General features: G+C 36.8%; 1 protein-coding gene across 1 annotated transcript in view; it reads left to right on the top strand.

The window, feature by feature from the left end:
• Window positions 1-18,521, top strand: part of LRP1B (LDL receptor related protein 1B) — a 572,531-nt gene that overhangs the window by 530,813 nt on the left and 23,197 nt on the right. The window contains exons 83-85 of the mRNA XM_026088976.1: window positions 2,907-3,071; window positions 12,518-12,679; window positions 17,868-18,042. Coding sequence (XP_025944761.1) covers window positions 2,907-3,071; window positions 12,518-12,679; window positions 17,868-18,042 — 502 coding nt within the window. The remainder of the gene's footprint in view (window positions 1-2,906; window positions 3,072-12,517; window positions 12,680-17,867; window positions 18,043-18,521) is intronic.

Below are 18,521 nucleotides of genomic sequence, written 5' to 3'. Positions count from 1 at the left end.
TAGGGCGTACTTGCTAGAGATGTTCCCAGCTCTTCTGAAGCTCTTCGCTAATTCAAATTAAGAGTATTCAGCTTTTCGTAACCATTCTTCTGTATTTCTCTCCTGTATTCTTTTTTCTTCCTGTCTTCTACAGGACCATTCCGTTCCTTTCTCCCACACAAAAGCATCTGATTCCCCTTTTGTACTCAGTTGATGTGAATCAGCAAGAGTAATTTGATTCTTGTCTCTACTTCCAGACAACAAAACAACAGCATTAAAGCCCTTATATTGCTAAAGTCTAACACAGGATTTTAAAACTAGCTTATCTTCATCTTTCAATCCTATTTCTTAGCTTGCTTAAAGTCCAAAATTGTTGTAGAAACTTTTCCTTGATTGTTTCATATTTAAGTCACATTTAAACTCTTGAATTTAAAATATTTGATAGAGAGAGAAAAAGCAGAGAATTTTAATAATTCTGTGATGATACAAAATATTATACCCTTTCCTATTTTTCTTTCTTGTTTCTTTCTCAGAAACTTTCTCAGTTGAGTATCATGTAAAGTTACTTAATATATATTGCATTTAAAAAGTATAGGACATGAGTGTCCCAATCTTTGAAAGCCAATTGGATTAGAAAAGCTTTACTGCAGGCAATTTTTGGCCCAGTGTATTTTTATGAAAATATGAAGAGGTGAGTATTTCCTGGTGCAGTTAGGGTAACTATGAAGTTTGTAGTTCATGTTTTGTAGTTATAAATATGCCTTTTGATAGTGTATTTTTATGTTGAATTCATGGAGTCTCTCTTAATTTATATATTTTTCTCAAATTTTATATCTTAATTCTTCAGAATTACTCTAGAAGCAAAATGGAGCTGATATTTTAAGAATTTTGCTATAGGTTCATAAAAATGAGCATTTGTCTGTACTTCAGTGTTACTTATTCAGTTTTTACTAAGCTCTGCTCTATAAACTCATGACTAATGATAAGTAAAACAGATAAGATAAGCAAAAAAAATAGGGCTTCTGTCCAATAAGATATGCTGCATTATTCATTTAAACAACTTCTATAATGAGTAACTGAAGAATGGTTCATGGAACATCAAAGGATTTAATGAACCACCTAAATAAATAAAATCCTGAGGCATCTTCAGACTCCCAAATACAAAGTAGCTTTGTTGCAGCAGACTTATATATCCAAGGTGGATACCAATAAAATAAAGACTGTATGGCATTTCATATTTTTTATTCTAAACTTCTGACCTCATGAGGTTTGTATAATCACATTTTCTGCCAGTCAGTCCCCCCGCAATAGCTTCCAGATTTGTTGTCCTGTTTCCACTTAATGTGCGAGAGGGGTGGTAGCTTCAAGCATGATGGGTTCCCACGAGATCTGCCTAAGCAGCTGGCTCGTGGTGGGGAGCAGCAAGGGCCAGGCTGCCGTGCCAGGGACGCAGCTGTGGGGACAGCGGGGCTGGCAGGGCGCAGGGCTGCTGCCCGGACCCCGGTGACGAGGCAGGTCCAAGGTCAAGGCAGGAGGCGAGGTCCGTGGGGTGGGGTGGGCACCTGCATGGCCAGGCCAGGACGTGGCTGCAGTGTAGCTCCCCTGGGGACCAAAGGTGAGGGCCTGAGCTTAAAGGCAGCTCCCAAGCAAAAGGCAGGTGAAGGCCCCTGTTCTTGCAGGTCTTTTCACTGGAGTTTGATCCCGGGTTGCACTTGTGCACCATCTCAGGTCTTGCCTTGGTGAGAGGCAACCAAACCCCTAAGAGGAGGGGCGTGCTCAGGACCTTGACAGGCAGAAAAGAGAGATGTAGGTTAGTTTGCAGGAGAGGCTGCTGCGAAAGTCCAGTTATATTACTGGGCTCTGTAGAGTCCATGCTCGAGAGAACACTTCTCAAAGCCTTGATCACAGTTAAAACTTCAGAGCCCAAACCTTACAGTTGAGATGCCTCAGCCACAAAACCTTAGCTCTAGGATATCAGGCTTTCCTAAATTCAGCACTTGAGAAGCAACCTCTTTCTTTAAACAGCAGGACGAAGAGTTGGCATGCCTGTGTCAATCAATCTTAGATCTGGAAAAGCGTAGGAGATAAAGGATACCCGTAATCTTTTTCATGTGTTGTTTAAAACTTACTAATTCAGCAAAACATCGGTGTTACTGGTGGATCTATTACTGAATAGTCTCAGTGTTGCGTTGTCCCTCTTGTTAAAAGGACGTGTAGGTTCAACTGCTGGATTAGTTAGGCATCAGTCTGGCTTCACAGAATTCATTTTGTTATATGAGAAATGAAAGGCCTTACTGTTGAAGGCATAATTTGGGCTGAAAAGGTGCTTGTCTGTTTCTTTAGGATTACAATTATTTGGATGTTTGAGCATTGTATGCATGCTATTCTATAATTAATTCCTTGTTGGTGTCACTGAGTGATTTGATTTCTTGTTCACTGAAATGAATAGAGATTTATTTCTCACAGTGCTTCCAAGACAGGCACAAATTTAACTGCAAATAGCATTATGGAAAGATTGAATCTGGCCTACTGGGGATCTGTGTTACCTAGTACCTGGGAGCTAAGAAAGTGGCAGCACCTTCATGAGCACTCAGTGCCTGCACGGCAGAGGCGCTGCCTTTCGTGCAGGAGAGTGTACAGTGTCCAGGGGGACAGGAGAGCACGCTGCTGCTCAGCCCAGCGTGGAGCTCCTGACAGCCTTTCCAAGGAGGGCTTATGGTCTCCTAAAAGTATCTTTTATCTAGCACTGTGGAAACAGCAGTAACGGTTTGCTCTCTCCATTTTGAAAAGTGAATCCCCCTCCCTCCCCATTACCAGGAACTGTAGATCTGTTTAAAATGCCCCCAAGTTCTGGTTTGCCAGTAACCTGAAACAGAACTGCTGAAATTATTGAAAAGTCCAGTGATCCCTGTGTGTTTTTACTGCAGATGATACGTGTAAACTGACGTGCGAAAATGGAGGGAAGTGCATTATAAACGAGAAGGGCGATCCCCGCTGTCACTGCTGGCCAAGCTATTCCGGTGAACGATGCGAGAGGAACCACTGTTACAATTACTGTCAGCACGGAGGAACCTGTGGAGCCTCTGTCCTTGGTAAATATTTCTGTGCAGCTTTCGGATATTAGTATAATGACCTTAATCTAAGTGTTCAAATCTATTTCTTGTTTGTAATGTTTTATCTGTTTGTAGCTTCTTTCCTTTGTCTAAGCATAAACTATATGCAATATGGCGGTATATACTGTACACATACTTTGTACTAAATAGTGTTTTTCATTCATGTATCTCAGTGTCTGAGCAGAAATAAATTACATCCCACAAAAGGGAGCGTGTAAGTATTCAGTGTAGAGACACAAATGTTGAGGTGTAGAAAGGGAATTGTAAAAGCAGGCTGAAGGCCAAAGTCTAACCACACCTGGAGGCCAATCCCCCCCACACACGCACCTTGCCTTCTATCTATCTAAATTCTACCTTGAAATTTTTTGTGCTGCTCCTAAAGTTTTAGGTGCTATTGGGTATACGCGTAGAGATATTTCCTTAAACTAGAGATGTGTGAGCTCAGTCTTTTACCTATGTCTTATTAGAATTCACAAAATGAGGCATTTTCCTCATGTGTCTCTCAGGAAAATTTGGTTGATCAGAATTCAAATCCTTTGTTTGCTTGAAGGAATTTGAAATCACATCTCTTATCTTCAGGGAGATTATCCGGACTGCCAAGCCAAAGATATTTGGGAACTGATCTTTGTCCCTTACATGTAGGCTGTTGTAGCTTGTATAATGTAATTAAACAGTGTTTGGGCTAGAGAGAGAAAGTATGATAAGTAGTACTCTATAACTTAGTAATTCTGTTAGAAAGGGGAAGCTTGAATTTTCCGCTCCAAGGAATATTTAAATATTTGATTCATAGTGGAACAGCTAGAGGGGGAGTTTGAAGTCTAGTCTCTTCGTCTCAGAGAAGTCTATCACCTCCTGAAGATGGTGTGAATCATTTCCTCATGTGTGATGAAAAAAACAGTATTTTGGTCTCTACAAGAAAAGTGCAGGCACTTGACCTTAGAAGAAGAGCTTGTGACTTTTTCTCACAGATGGAGGGAAACAGCTCCCTGCGACGTGGGAAAGTTATGTATCTTAGTTGCTGTGATTGGGGGTTGCAGCCTAGATCTCAGCATTTTCCTCAGCATTTCTTACTAATTAACTTAGCCTATTTAGTTTAGTTATTTAACTTCCCTTACTATACCAGCTTCTGTGGATCCTTACCTTCTTCGTACCATCTTGCCTAATGAGATGTGGTGGCAAAAATCTAAGTGAATCCAAATCTAGTAATCTATTGGGTGCCAAACAAAGCGTTCTTCAGGTCTGAATCATTTTGGATTAGTAATATCGTTTATAGTGAATATCAGTAATAATGACTACCTATTAGAAAATGAGAATTATTTGTAGTTGATATTGATCAATTATACTTGAAACTGCTTCTAACAGCTCATGGAACTACTGACAGAAATGATAGCCTGAGATTTTTATCAATTTAGTGAGATCAATACATGTTTAGTGAGGATATGCAAGTGAATGAAAAACACACAGGTGATTTAAATGACATGCCAAAACTTCACTGTCACCTGAAGAAACTATATTTACTCCCACATCTCTACATATCTGGCATTTAATTGATACTTTCATGGGGTTATAAGGCATTATACAACTAATAACTTAGCTCCTATAATTCAGCTTACTTGTGAATCCTGCAGAGACTTCAGAGTTTTCTTCCTTTGGGCAGTAACCGTGGAACTCACTCACTTTCAGCAGCTGCTTCTTTCTTTACTGGACAGCTAACAGTTGCTGTGGTCACACACCTATTCTGTATCCTGGACTTTTTTTTTCCTGCTAAATACCACCTCTAAAATCTCTCCACCTTGCTGGATGGCATATTAGCATAGTAGGTTTGGTCACCAGTGAATGAAGGAGAGATATGGGCATATCCTAAAATATACTTGTGCTGGATTGTTATTAGTGACCCCATCTGCTGTAGAGGGCCTGGACATTTAGACATCCTTATTTCTGCTTGGTCTCAAAAAGGCAAATGTAACCACACCAAAAAAGCACGAGGAGAGCCAGCACTGACGTGACCGCAATCCACACTCCACTCTCTGATTGCCTGATTCTGGGAATCCAAATCTTTAACTGCTTCAGAAGTTTACTGTACCACATCTGGCCAAAGCATGCCAAGCCTTTGTGAGCTGAGACCAGCGCAGAGCCATTCTTGCTCACTACCAAAGGAGAACTGGATCTTAAACTTGCAGCTGCTACCTCTAAGTACAAAGAGGGCACCTGACTCCCAAGTCTATCGGATGTCAAAAGTTCTGATGACTTTTACTGGACATACCTGCTGATAGGAATATTCTTTTGCTGTGTTGTTTCTCCTTTTCCAGTTTGATCAATTTTTTAATAACCATATTTCAAGTTAAATGGATCTCACATCTGCCATTTCCAATTCATGAGTGTAGCCATGCCTTAAAGCCAGTGCCGTAACTTCCATGTGCTAGAGACGTGGGAAAAAATACCATGGATCTTTCTAAATCAAGGTGACTCCATCCAGCATTCTAGATAAAATTTTCAAATTGATCCCCATCTCATCTTCCTTGCAAGCCTTGCCCCTAGACCCTATAAATATTCTATTAAGAAGAAATCTCTATTTCTTATCAGGTTGTATTTCTTATTTATATCAGGCCATAAATCCTGTCTTCCCAAAACAAACTACCATGTCAGCAAGATGTCCCCATATCCTAGTTTAATCCATGGTGTACTTATATATCTTATAAGAGAAAGCTAAACTGAACACCTCAGAGGCACCCAATACCTGTAATCTATTAACTCAACAAAACTGGTTTTATAATTCCTCATGTATTTTTGCAACAACAGTTTCCTCTTTCCACTAAAATATACCACTATGCTAAATATCATTCAGTCAATGCACATTTGGCTGCAAGGGCTGCACATACAATTCACAGTTTGGACTGAGGATGTGAAAACCAGAAGAGACCAGCATTCACACACTTCCTTCTCATTATCTGAGCCTTCAAAAAAGGGCTGATCTGCTTTGTCAGATTCATGTGCGAGTCGTTAGTGTACACGTTGCTTTAATGTTGCACATTGCAACATCTAGGAATGTATAGGTTCTGTATTCACAGGAATTCCTCTGTTTTTCCTTCATGATTATAGAACTTAAGCATTGTAGTAAGTGCCCAGATTTCAAATATTGCGTCCTACCAGGTTGACCTGTCCACTAGCAATAGGTATATTAAATACATTTTTTTCTGTAGGGAATTCTTTCATGTCTGGAAAGTACAAAATTACTATGGAAATTAAGTCAGCCCAATACCATTTTAATTTGTTTTACTATACTATTCCTATCTGTGCATACCAGCTCCCATATGAAAATATTCGTGACCAATTCATCAAAAAGCAGCAGTTACATTTTTCATCCTTTAATCAATTGGCTTATCAAACTCTCATACTAAACTGATGCCAAAAAGTTGCACATATTTTCCAAATTTTCTCCTTTTTATTTATTCAAAATGATTGAGCTTTTTCCTCTGCAAGTTGCATATGTGTGCTAGTGCCAATCCAAATTCTATCTGCAAAACAGAAATGACCGAGATAACTTCAGCTTATTTGGAATCCATCTTTCTTAGAAGCTGTAATTGCCCTTATTGATTCTCTTGTATTATCCAACTCAAATAGCCTTGATGCAGTCTATCTAACAAGTGTCATTCTACGTGCGTCCCCTTTCGGGACCGTGAGTGCGTTTAGATTGCACAGCTGCAAGCGTGTGTCTCTGGGCTAGCACCACTGTGAGCAGAGGCAGCCGCACTGGTACACCATGCGGATGGCTGTCATGGACCATCAGCATGATGACAGAGAAGGGTGGACCCTGTAGCTGCTATATTTCCACCTTCTCCTGGTTCCAAGGAGTCATTTGCTGCCTGTTCATTCTGTCACATAGAAGTGCCTCTGTAAATTCAGGGCAAAATCTGGTCGTCTTGCTGGGATGTTGGCTCATCCAAGCTGCTGTTGCCCATGTTTTCTGTCTCCTCATGGGAAACCTTTTCTGTTACATGTTACTGGTATTTGGCCCAGAGCCCTCAGAGGAAAATGAGCTTCTGCAGGGTCACAGCTGCTGTGATGCTTCCCTAGCAGTCAGGGAATTTCCTTATTGTTGGATTCTGGTTTGAATACTGAGGTAGACATATCCTGAAAACAAATCTTTCATCGTATTCTGATATAAGTAGAATGACACAGCATGTACAATGCACTTCTAGTGAAACTGAGCTTGTAAATTCTGTTCTCTTTCACCACCTAAAGTATAATAGTAATGTGATAACCAATTAACTAAACTGCGGAGTATTACTCATTTTTTAAAAACTTGATTGTGTTAAATCTTTGCTGGATGTGGTAAGCTGTAGAACCTCATTATCTGCACACACATGTTAATTTGTTAAACAAATCCCACTGGCAATTCAGGGATTATTCACTGTTGGTTTACTTACTGCTAAGCCTTTTGGCAAATTCCTGTGTGAACATTATATAGCTGAAGATTGGGGCAGCTTTAATTAAAATTTATAAGTTTATGACAGTTGTATTGAACTACAATAATTGAACAAAGAAAATGTCATCAGTTAATTAAAAGTACACATCTGAGACGTGTAATTAAAAGTTTGGTTATAATAATGAACACTTTCCAATAAACTGAATTAGTGGGAATTTTGAAAAAAATGTTAACATAAAAATACACTTCCTTTTTTCTGAGATTAAAGTAAAAATGTTGGAGCAATAATTTACTGAATGTCTTGAACATATTAACTAGATTTAAATAGTTCACAAAATTAGATAAATACATATTTATACTATATTTACTCCCCCAAGGGTATGTCTAATCACATAGAATTGTGATGTTTGTATCAAAATGAGTAAAACATTGTTATTTCTTTCTGCCAAATGAAAATTGATGAAATACTCTCTCTGCTCCAAAATATTAAAGATTACGTATGAAGTAGATACCTAATTGGTCTCAAAAACATTCAGTGTTCTGTTTTATAAGCAGTCGATACAGGCAGATTTGGGGATACAGTGGTGCCTGCTGGAAGCTCCGCTCGCATTGAAGCAGGTGTTTACGTCACTCGTGTCAGATGAGTGCCCGCAATGTCGTACAGGGACACCCCAAGCGGGCGTGCTGCACCTGCATGCGACCAGGACGGGGGCGTGTTGTGGGGAAGGGGACAGGGGAATGGGGTGGTGGTTATCTATGGACATGGAGGGTGTCCTGTCTGATGTGCAGCTGATCACGTGGTCCCAGCAGAACCACTGCCGCTGGCCTAGCTGAGAGCAGCCTTGGAGACTACTCCAGTGTATTTTGGGATGGCTCTTTTCTCCTTTTCTCTCCCAACGTGGAGAGAATGCCTATCTGTTGGGATTGATCCCAGTCATTTCAGCTCATAATTATACACTGGAATACAGCTTCTCTCCACTACTGCTGGAGTAAAGCTAGTTATGGTTCATCAGCCACACAGGTTCCCGCAAACTGCTGATGCTAACCATCTACAGGGCATGATATTACTTATAGAAGTCTATAGAAGAACAAATACCACCTTTTTTTCTAGAATAGTGACACCAAGTGCAATATGCAAATTAAACATGTGCATATTTGTACGCAAAAACTTGAAACTACGCATTGCTGGTAGTGAATTTTCCATTGAGTGGAAGAGGAAAAATTTCTCTCTCTTGGTGCAGGCATTCTTCTAGATGATTTTATTTTTGGAAACTTTCAAAAAGCTTACAGAAATATTGTTATTTTCTTAAAATAAAAAGCTGTATTTCCTTCTTCTTAAATTGCGGTATGCCTTATATGGTCATGAAAATGGAAGGTGGAGAAATGCGGAACAAAAAGATATGCTTCTTTCTGTCTAAATACTACTAATGTGGTTTTCAAATTGGAGCATTTTACAGGTGACATGCTAAGTATATGTTGCCACCTTGTCACTCTTGCCATATTTACAAACAAAATTATTCAACATAGATGATCTAAACAGGAAAGTTCTCCTGGATTTAAGGAAGAGACTTAAGAAGAGGATAGGTTAAAGCTAGGATGCTGACCTGTAGTAAGTAGAGAAAAAGAAGACAGTATTGTCATGCAGTAAATCCATTTGAGGATAGCAATGAGGAAGGAAGAACTCAAAATAGGGAAATATTTTTTCTTTCTGAAAGTGATTTTTTTCTTGTTTTTGCATAGAATATACCAGAAGATGGATAGCTAAAATTTTAAATTTGAAGCAGTTAGTAATCCACAGAACACTTCCCTAACTAAAATTTTTATATACTGTAATGTATGTTGTGAATGTTTTGTGGTGGCTAAGGTCAGAGGTTACGAGACAACTTTACTGTTGTTTCTATACAGCTCTAGTCCTGAAATGTCATGATCGGTGTAAATGTTCTCTGTGCATGAGATTACCATGCAGTGGCCATTAGTTATAATCTGCGACATTTTGGATAGCATGACTATTTGCTTTGCAAACATAAATCAATATTCCGATACTATGATACAAAAACTTATGGAATTAGTTGACATTATTTAATACTGCAATTTTATTAAAATGTCCTTGGAACCATTTTTTATCAGCAATATTTTATGAGAATAAGGCAGATTAAAATGTCATTATTATTATTATTATTATTATTATTATTTCAGATGCCAACAATCAGTGTATAAATAGGCAATGAACTATTAACATTACTAAAAGTCAAGTTAAATTGAGTGACAAAAATGGGGTTTAGGCTATACTGAATTAAACTTTCATAATACTGTCAGCAATTTGGCATATTTATAAGCCTACATTAGCAAGAATAGAATAATTTCTTGTACAAACTAGGAAAATATAATTGCCCCATCATTTTACAAAATAGAAGAATATTAATAATAAAAACTGAATTTAGACCTCTAGATCATATTCTATAACTATTTGGTTTAAGTTTATAATTGAAACACTGATTCAAATTAGGATTATGTGAAACCCCCTGACTCTGGGTTAGAAGTTTGAATACAAGTGTATGCATGGGGGGAAAAAAAAGGAGCCTGTGCTAACATCTGAGTTCAACATCTTTGATTTAATGTTTATATCACAGGGGACAGATATGAATAACCAGGCTGATGCATATTAAACTGGTTGGAGCTATTTTAAGTCAATGGTTTTGTTCCTACAGTACTCATTAGAGGAAGAGACTAACTGATCTCCTGGCCTTTAGGATGATTTGCAAAACACTTTAATTTAGCATAGCTTGAAATAGAAAATATGGAACAGAATTAGGTGAAGGATTTGAAGTAACAGAAGATTAAGAAGTAGAGGAAAGAAAAATAATAAATAAATCCTTCTGTATGCCTCAGAGGAAGTAGAAAAAATGAGGGCACTTCTGTTGCATTGAAAAATTCTCCAATGAAAATTATGCTAAATGATGGTATGATATTAAAACAGGGGTAGACCAGAAGAAAGAGTACTGTGGGATTTATGAAATACTTAGTTTAATTCACAGGACTTTAAAGAGACAGGAAACTAAATAGAGAAGAAACAAGAAGAAGATAGGAGGAGCTGCACAGTTCAGAGTTCTAGGGGCAGCTGTGGTAAGAGACATCAGAAGACAAATGTGAGTTTGAAAGTAGATGTGGATACCTATACCAGACAGTGCATAAAAACATGCTAAGGAAACAATGAATTGAGGCAAAAGCCAGCAAGGAAGGGACTGAGTTATAGACCTTCAGCAAATCAGGCAGCAGTAAGGATTTCCTGGTAGATTAATATGAAGATCAGAGAGAATTATTATGAGAAAGTAACTCTCAGTCATTGACTACTTTGACTACTTTGTGACATTTGACTACTTTGGCTTTTGGTGCTTGTGCAAGGATGCTGGATGTAAGTACACTATAGCCACTGTTCCAGAGTGACTTCTGTACATTTTATACGAAATCCCATGTGCTGCTCAGGACCACGTCAGCCATAGCTTCTCTTGTGCACTCTCTAGCCAACCCTTCCATGAAGCAGTATTTGTTTATATCTAAGAACTTAGTTTCTGCCTCATGGCCTGATGTGAATTTTTACAATGTAAATGTAGGGGCAATTGGCATCTCTCATTATTACAGCATATACTGACTTTTTCTGATCTCTTTCAGATTCCAAAGTCATATTGTTATCTTGACTGAACAGTCAATAATACAAAACCAATACTGCATTTTTCCTGTTTATGCCTGCAGTTCCAGTGCAAAGGACTTTTGCATTCCCCATGCAGTGCATTATGTAGTTAACTTGCTAATCTGATTGACATTAACATTTCTTAACAGGTAGCTATTCCATCGCCAGCAAAGACTAGATATCAAGTAAATTTGTACTGGTTTTGCAACAACCCGTTGGTTGCCTTCCTTCTCTAAATTTGCCACAGCCAATTATTTTGATATTCCCATTCAAAGCTAGACATTTTAGTTCTCCAGCTTAAGTCTTAGACTTCTACCACTTGCGTAAAGCATGTGTGTTACTGTTTGGGTTTTCTGTAGTCTCTTCAATAGGCATTCCTGTTGTTCTGCCTGTCTCCTGTTTTCTGTCTGACTGTTCCCAGCCTATATGCAGTCCTTTAGTGAGAGATATGGTGTTTTTGTGACTTTACTCATAGGAATGAGTCTTTGCCTGTTAGCTTCCCCTGATGATTTTCCTATAATTTCCTTTATCTAAATCTCATGTCTACAAGATTTGTCTTGTAGATGACATGAGATTTAGATAAAGGAAATTATAGGAAAATTAAAATAGGGAAAATCATAGCAGGAAATTGTATCAGGGGCTTAGACATTATTTTTAAATCTCTAAAAAAGCAATCCACTATATAGAAGGAGTTTATTTTGAGTAAAATTCTGCCTTTTTCCCTAGGTGTTTGCTACTTTTCAGACATTGGATGCCAGGCGTTATGTGCACCTTTGGTCTGATACAGTATAGCCATATTTAAGTTATTTATTATATGAGAGCCTACTAGGACAGCAGAACAAGGCACACATTTGTGGTCTAGTAAAAATTGTGTTATGTAAAATTGAGTATTAGTGCATTAATAAGTATTAGTAGGTAGGTATTTATCCATGTGATTTGTATAAAAGTTTGTAGATTCAAGAATAGAATGCATCCTGAGGACATTACAATGGTGATCATATAACCATTTGTCTTCTGCAATTAGAGGAACCCAGTCTGGCTGGATGATTTGGAAAGCTTTTCACAATTTATGGTTCTAAAGTCATATTTTATATTCCTATTTCAGACTGTCTTTTAAAATAATTCCCAAATAAATAATGACCAGACATGTACAACTATAAAAAGAATAGATGCAGTTTTTGAGGTGTTCATATCTCACAGTGCTAACATTTGTAGTGCTAATTTGCTCTGTTATGAGAAATATATTTAATGTTTTTTTATTTTAATGTTTACTTATTTTTATCATAAATTAGTGTTCTTTGTTTCAAATAGGGAGGCCTACCTGCAGTTGTGCACTGGGTTTTACAGGACCAAACTGCAATCAGACAGTCTGTGATCATTTTTGCCAAAACGGAGGAACCTGCAGTGTCACTGCTGGAAATCAACCCTTCTGTCACTGCTTGCCTGAGTATACAGGAGACAGATGTCAGTATTGTAAGTAATTTTCCACAAAATTCACTTACGTATGCAGGAGAAGAAAGAGCTTTTGTAGAAATGGCTTATTTCAGTATTTTCTTCAATAACACCTAAAATGGAACTGTACAGGACAACTTTTTTTGTCAATAGAAATGAGATAACTCTATTAAATTTTTCTACTTAAACATCTCACATTTGTAATTGGATGTTAGTGGAAATCACAAAAATAGTGAAATGACATAATTGGTTAAAATATAAGAAGGTCTCTGGTATCCCTTATCTCCTAGATGAGCCAGCACCTGTGTTTCCAACTGCTAGCTTGCCTTTCCTTTTTATTTCTAACCTGAGTAAGTAGCATATTGACAACCACTGCTTTGACTTTCACTCCTCTGTATTATTTCATCTTACTCAGTCCAAGATTACCTGCCGTGTGGTTTCTGCTCTCTCATAGTATTGGAACTCACTTTTTTTAAGTATTTCTCTTTGGTGATGCTCACAGCTTAGGTTCTAGCCTTTGCAGCTGAGGTTCTCTGTAGTTTCTCATGCTAACTGACCAGTCTCTTCTCGCTGAGATACTGTTTTCCAAAGGTTTCCATGCCACTTCTGTCTATGTAGAATTTTCTCTAAATTTTCAGTTCTTTTACAGAGGAGAGAGGAAAGATTATCTACCAATAGGCCTTCCATTGTTACTCCATTTATGTTTTCTCTCCATACTTTCTCTTTACATGGATCACTGTTACTTCTTTTCCAGAGAGTCAGGAAAGCTGAACATAATCTTGAATTTCTTCTATTCGTCACTCATTTCAGAATTTTGATTTGTCTTCCTTAAGTCTCTTTGACATGATGCCTCAGTAACAACTCTAATATAAAAGTCATTATTGTTCTGAGATCAGAATTTTTTTCTTAGAAAATCTCCTTTTCTGTATTCCTGTTTTGCTTTTACTATAGCACTCTTCTGTCTGAGATTAAACTATTAGGAAGGCTTGTTCTTTGTCTTCTCCTGATGTGCCCAAAACCTTGCTGAAGCATACAAAAATACAGTTATTTCTATTGTTATGTCTAAAATATGGGAACTTTGTTTGATACGCTCCTTTGGTAAGTGTAAGCTATTCAGTCATGCATTCTTAGTCTCTAGATTTTAGATTTCTAAACTTGTGGAAAGATTGCAGTGAGAAAGAAGAATTTTTTCTAAATCTCCAAAAAATAAATTGCAATTTGTAACACTAGTCTCTTGAAAGCTCTCTGGATTTGAAGGAAATACCTTTGGTTAACTTGACCATGACTATACACTTTTACATAGAAATAGAACTGTTACAGATCCATTCTTCATGGGAGTTCATTATTTAGGATGATAGAAAATAGTTTTGTCTTTTTCTGAGTATTCTTAGATGTCTTTGCCTAAAGACATTATAACAGATGAACTTACACACACACACAGTCCTGTCTCTCTCTCCTTTACCTCTGCCTCTTTTTGAAAAAAGATGTGTGGATTTAAATTTTATATTTATGTGAATCTTTTGTTTACCACCTGCATGTGTTGAATGGAAAAGTCTCACATTATCTGGCACAAATTAAATTAGTTTTTTTAATTTCTGCAGAGAATGTTGCTAAAGCCACGAGGCATCATGTAAGAAAAAACACTTTTGTTGATTGAAATGTAGGTTTATATTCATATTGCTCCGTATAGCATATTTGGGTCTTGTCTCTTAAAACATGTAAATGTCTTATAAATTAAAGCACCTGAGAAATGCTAATCACTCTGATGTTAAGTGTTACAATAACTTTCTTTGCAAGCAGCTGCAGAAGAATATAAGGGGATGTATTCTCTAACAACCACTCTATATTTTCTCTCAAGTCAAATCAGATTTGGATATAGTAATGTATATAAAAAAATAGAAGACTGTCATAGTGCTTGTTATAGAATAGAGCATTAAACGTGAAATCCGTCATTTCTTTATTACCTAATTCAGTGAATTAACCAAAGAAAGCTAGATTTAAACCAAATGGAAGGGAAATTAGCTGCTGTAAAGGTCTAGTTTAGAATTATCTACCAGGTACAAAAAGTATTTAGTTTTAGTGAAAGGTCTGTCAAACAAGAAAAGGGTTAGTGTGTATCTGAAATAGGATTTGTACTGAAATAAACTGAAAGTATTTCCAGTTGGGAGACTAGAAATAAATTGAAACCTTTGAATGAAAAACCAGCAGTAATTGTGATTCTGTCCCACTTGGTATTAAACAAACTGCATCCACAAATAACTGTCTGCAAACACAATTGGGTATTTGAAAACAGCATAGTACATAAATCATGCACAGACAGACACACAGATTAAGAAAAAATATTTACTTAAGGCTTACCCAAAACCAAACAAATTGTTTCTAGTTGAATGCTTCTGCATACATCTTTCTTTTTTTTTTTTAAGAATTAATTTAAATGTAAATTTAGGGGTACTTTTAAAACAGAGTGCTTATTATCAGATTTGGATTGTCTACTGATGCTTTGGAAAAATGCCACGATTCAGAGAGACTCAAACTTATTAAAGAAAACAAAATAAAATTAGGCTTTTGCTTGTTTAAACCTTAATACTTTTAGGAAAAAGGCTTACAATGTTTTAGACTATTTTTGGTGGCCAATGACAGTTTTATATAACTTTAAAGGTTCACAGTTAATAATGTAAATGTAAACAAATATATCTGTATGATTTTTTACTCTGTGTTCACTTTGTATGTATGTTGGAATATATTAATATAGCTTTATTACAAAGATTAGTTGTCTCTAAATTATCTTTTTTAGTCTTTTTATGATGTAACTAGAGCCAATTCATAAGGAAAGAATGATACATGAAGGTGAATAGGTATTTTACTCACGCCTCCAAGTTGAAAATATTATTGGTATTTTTTATGTCAAGGACAAGGCATTTGCTTGCTGTATTGTGAGACTGTGAGGACCTTATTTTCTTCACACTTATCATCTCCAATTACCCAATGCAGAGGTTCTCCTGCAGTTAGTTCATATAAAGGCTAATAACTAAAATGTGCTCCATGTCAAAGCACTGGAAAAATGAATTTAAAAGTAAATGAATTTGTAAAGAATTCCACTAAGGTTATGCATGTGATTGTGTACACACGTATTTGATGTATTACATATAGCTCCTTATTCAAAATTCCTAAAATGAGACATACAGAATATTTAAAGTTCATGTCTTGAACCGTTTAAGGACCAAAAACCTAAAAAAAAAAGAAAGAAAAAGAAAAATGTTTTCATCCACTTACTGTAACTCAAAGTGCATATAGTGACCTCACAAGCTGTTATTTTCCCTGAAACTGAAATTCCTGAAAGAAAAAAGAACTATTTGTGTGCCATTCCAGTCCAAATGTAGTAACCACATTTTAGATATAGCAGAAGATTAACAGAGTTTGAGACTATAATCAATAATAAAAACCAGTAATTTTTTTAGAGAGTATAAAGCTCTTATTTTTCAGTTTGGGGGAATTTTTGTCCTAACAACCCTGGAAACACTTGCCTGTTGACATGTTTTTTTCATAAAATATCTCTTAATAATAGCTTTTAAAACAAAAGTAGGGTTTTTTTTCTTTCTTAAAGGAAAAAAGATGCTGCCACCACCCCCAAAAAGTACCAATCTGTACCTCGAATTGGGGGACTACAAACAACAAACTACTTCAATTAGTGTTTTTTAAGCCTCTCTGCTGCCTCAGTAGTGATCATCTAAGTAGGTTAGTCTAGAGTCTGCATAGGTAGGTGGAGATGTACAGTGGATGATCCAAAAAAAAACCCTCCTCCAACAGTCAGGCAGAACTCCCTTGTCCTTCATCAGAGCTCTTCCCAAGATTATGAGTAAAACTGGCCTGACAGCCCGTAAATACGTCTGACGGGGGAACAAAATAAACACAGAGAAGCATAAGCAAAATGCGTTTCCCACTTTACAAGATACCCTCACCAATCACCCAGCAGTCTTGAATACGCTCAGGAAAATATATCAATTTTAGTAGTCTCTAATATGCTTTTTTCAAGGTGCCTCCCAGTTGAACAACAGTTTTGAGTGTTTACACTTTCAGATTCAAGGCTGAAGGTGCCATTTGGTCAAAATTTCGTTTTCTAGTGAACAGCTTGATAATGCTCTACTTCTAGCTGCTCCTGAGTCACCCTCAGTCATATCCTGGACTTAAATAGACAGGAACTTTGTAGTATTGACAGGAAGGTAATATTTTGTTCATGTGGAACATTTTAACTCTAAGTTAACACGGAGAGATAGTTCAGAATTGTATACATGTTGTGTTTCAGTTATTTCACCTGCCCGTCAGGAACGTGATGAAAAGCTCAAGACAATATTAACCTCTCCGAACTGGGGAAAGTATTAGAAGCAGAGAGATTTTTAGGGATTTGGCCCCATTGAGGAGCTTAAATGACAAGAATTTAAAAAAGAGCTGTTCAACCAAAGGAAAGCTGTCAATACTGCATAAATGGAAATGAACCTAAATGTTAAAATACCAGTATTTTGAGGCACTGGAAGCCTCTTCAAGCAACTTATTTCTTTTAAAACTACATGGAAAAAAAATGAGAATTACTGGTGCCTCTAGAGAGTTAAAGAAATCACTACGTGAAATCTCAATCCTGTGGACATTTAAGCCGTTAAATGAGCTAATGGGTTCTTTCAAAGTCTATGAAGATAAGCATGTGTATACTTTTTTGTAGAATTTATGGATTATGTCTTTATACATTATTATTATAACTTCATGAAATTTTAATATGTGGATAAATGAAAATAAAACTTAATTATTTCAAAATACCATTTCAGTATAACATAATGTTGTTAACACTAATGTGAATGTATCAAAAGTTTCTTATCCACCCTATGTCCCATTAAATATATTAACATTACTCTGATTTTCTCATCACTAGTCATATCATCTGGGGCAATGCCATAGATGGTTAAACATCTGGAAGAAAAAAATCTCTCTTATGAGCTTATACCTTTTTTTCACTTCGCAGTTATAACTAAGTTACTATATATCGTGTGTCTGTTTTTAGGTATTCTTGATTCCTATACTTGCCAATCAGTCACCAGCTTCATTTGCCATTTTGTTTTTATTATTGTACTTTTTAAAAGCCAAAAAACTAAGAGTATTACTTTTTATGATGTGATACTCTTTCATATCTTTTAATATCTAGCTTTCGTGTTGTTTGCAGATGTTTGCCACCATTATTGTGTGAATTCTGAATCATGTACTATTTCTGATGATGGAAGTGTAGAATGTGTCTGTCCAGTACGATTTGAGGGTCCAAAATGTGAAGTAGACAAGTGTGTAAGATGTCATGGGGGACACTGCATAATAAACAAGGACAATAATGATATATCATGCAAGTAAGTGGGGGGGTATGTTCAAAATTGCATACTCAATAGCCATGAAATCCCTTAAATCTGTAAAATTTGTTGCTCAGTGGCTAGCCCCTGAATTGATCACATCAGAACAGTGTCTTTGAGCATACAGATACTTAAATCTAGAAGAACCTACTGGCTCCTGCCTTTTTAAACCAACTTTTGGGGCACTCATCACTGGGAGAAGCATCATATAGCAGGAGACTGAGCAACTCTTCACTAGGAAAATATTCTAATAGGAATATTTAATGAAGTTAACAGTCTAGTTTTACCACATTTCTGAAATTTGTTCTTCTTTCTGCAGTATCTGTGGCAATGGTAGAGACATACTGTATACTAATGAAAGCATATGTAGTGGGATGTGCTGTTGTGTTACTGAGTGATTACTGTATAGGAATAGTTTGTTTTCATGAACTTAATAAAAGGAAAGATGCAAAATATTTTTCTTAAGAAGCTCACTGCCT

Source organism: Apteryx rowi, unplaced genomic scaffold (assembly GCF_003343035.1).
Source record: "Apteryx rowi isolate R43461 unplaced genomic scaffold, aptRow1 scaffold_8, whole genome shotgun sequence".
NCBI classification, from domain to species: Eukaryota; Metazoa; Chordata; class Aves; order Apterygiformes; family Apterygidae; genus Apteryx; species Apteryx rowi.
Note: the sequence above shows the minus strand (reverse complement) of the source record. Positions and strands in the feature narration are given on the sequence as shown.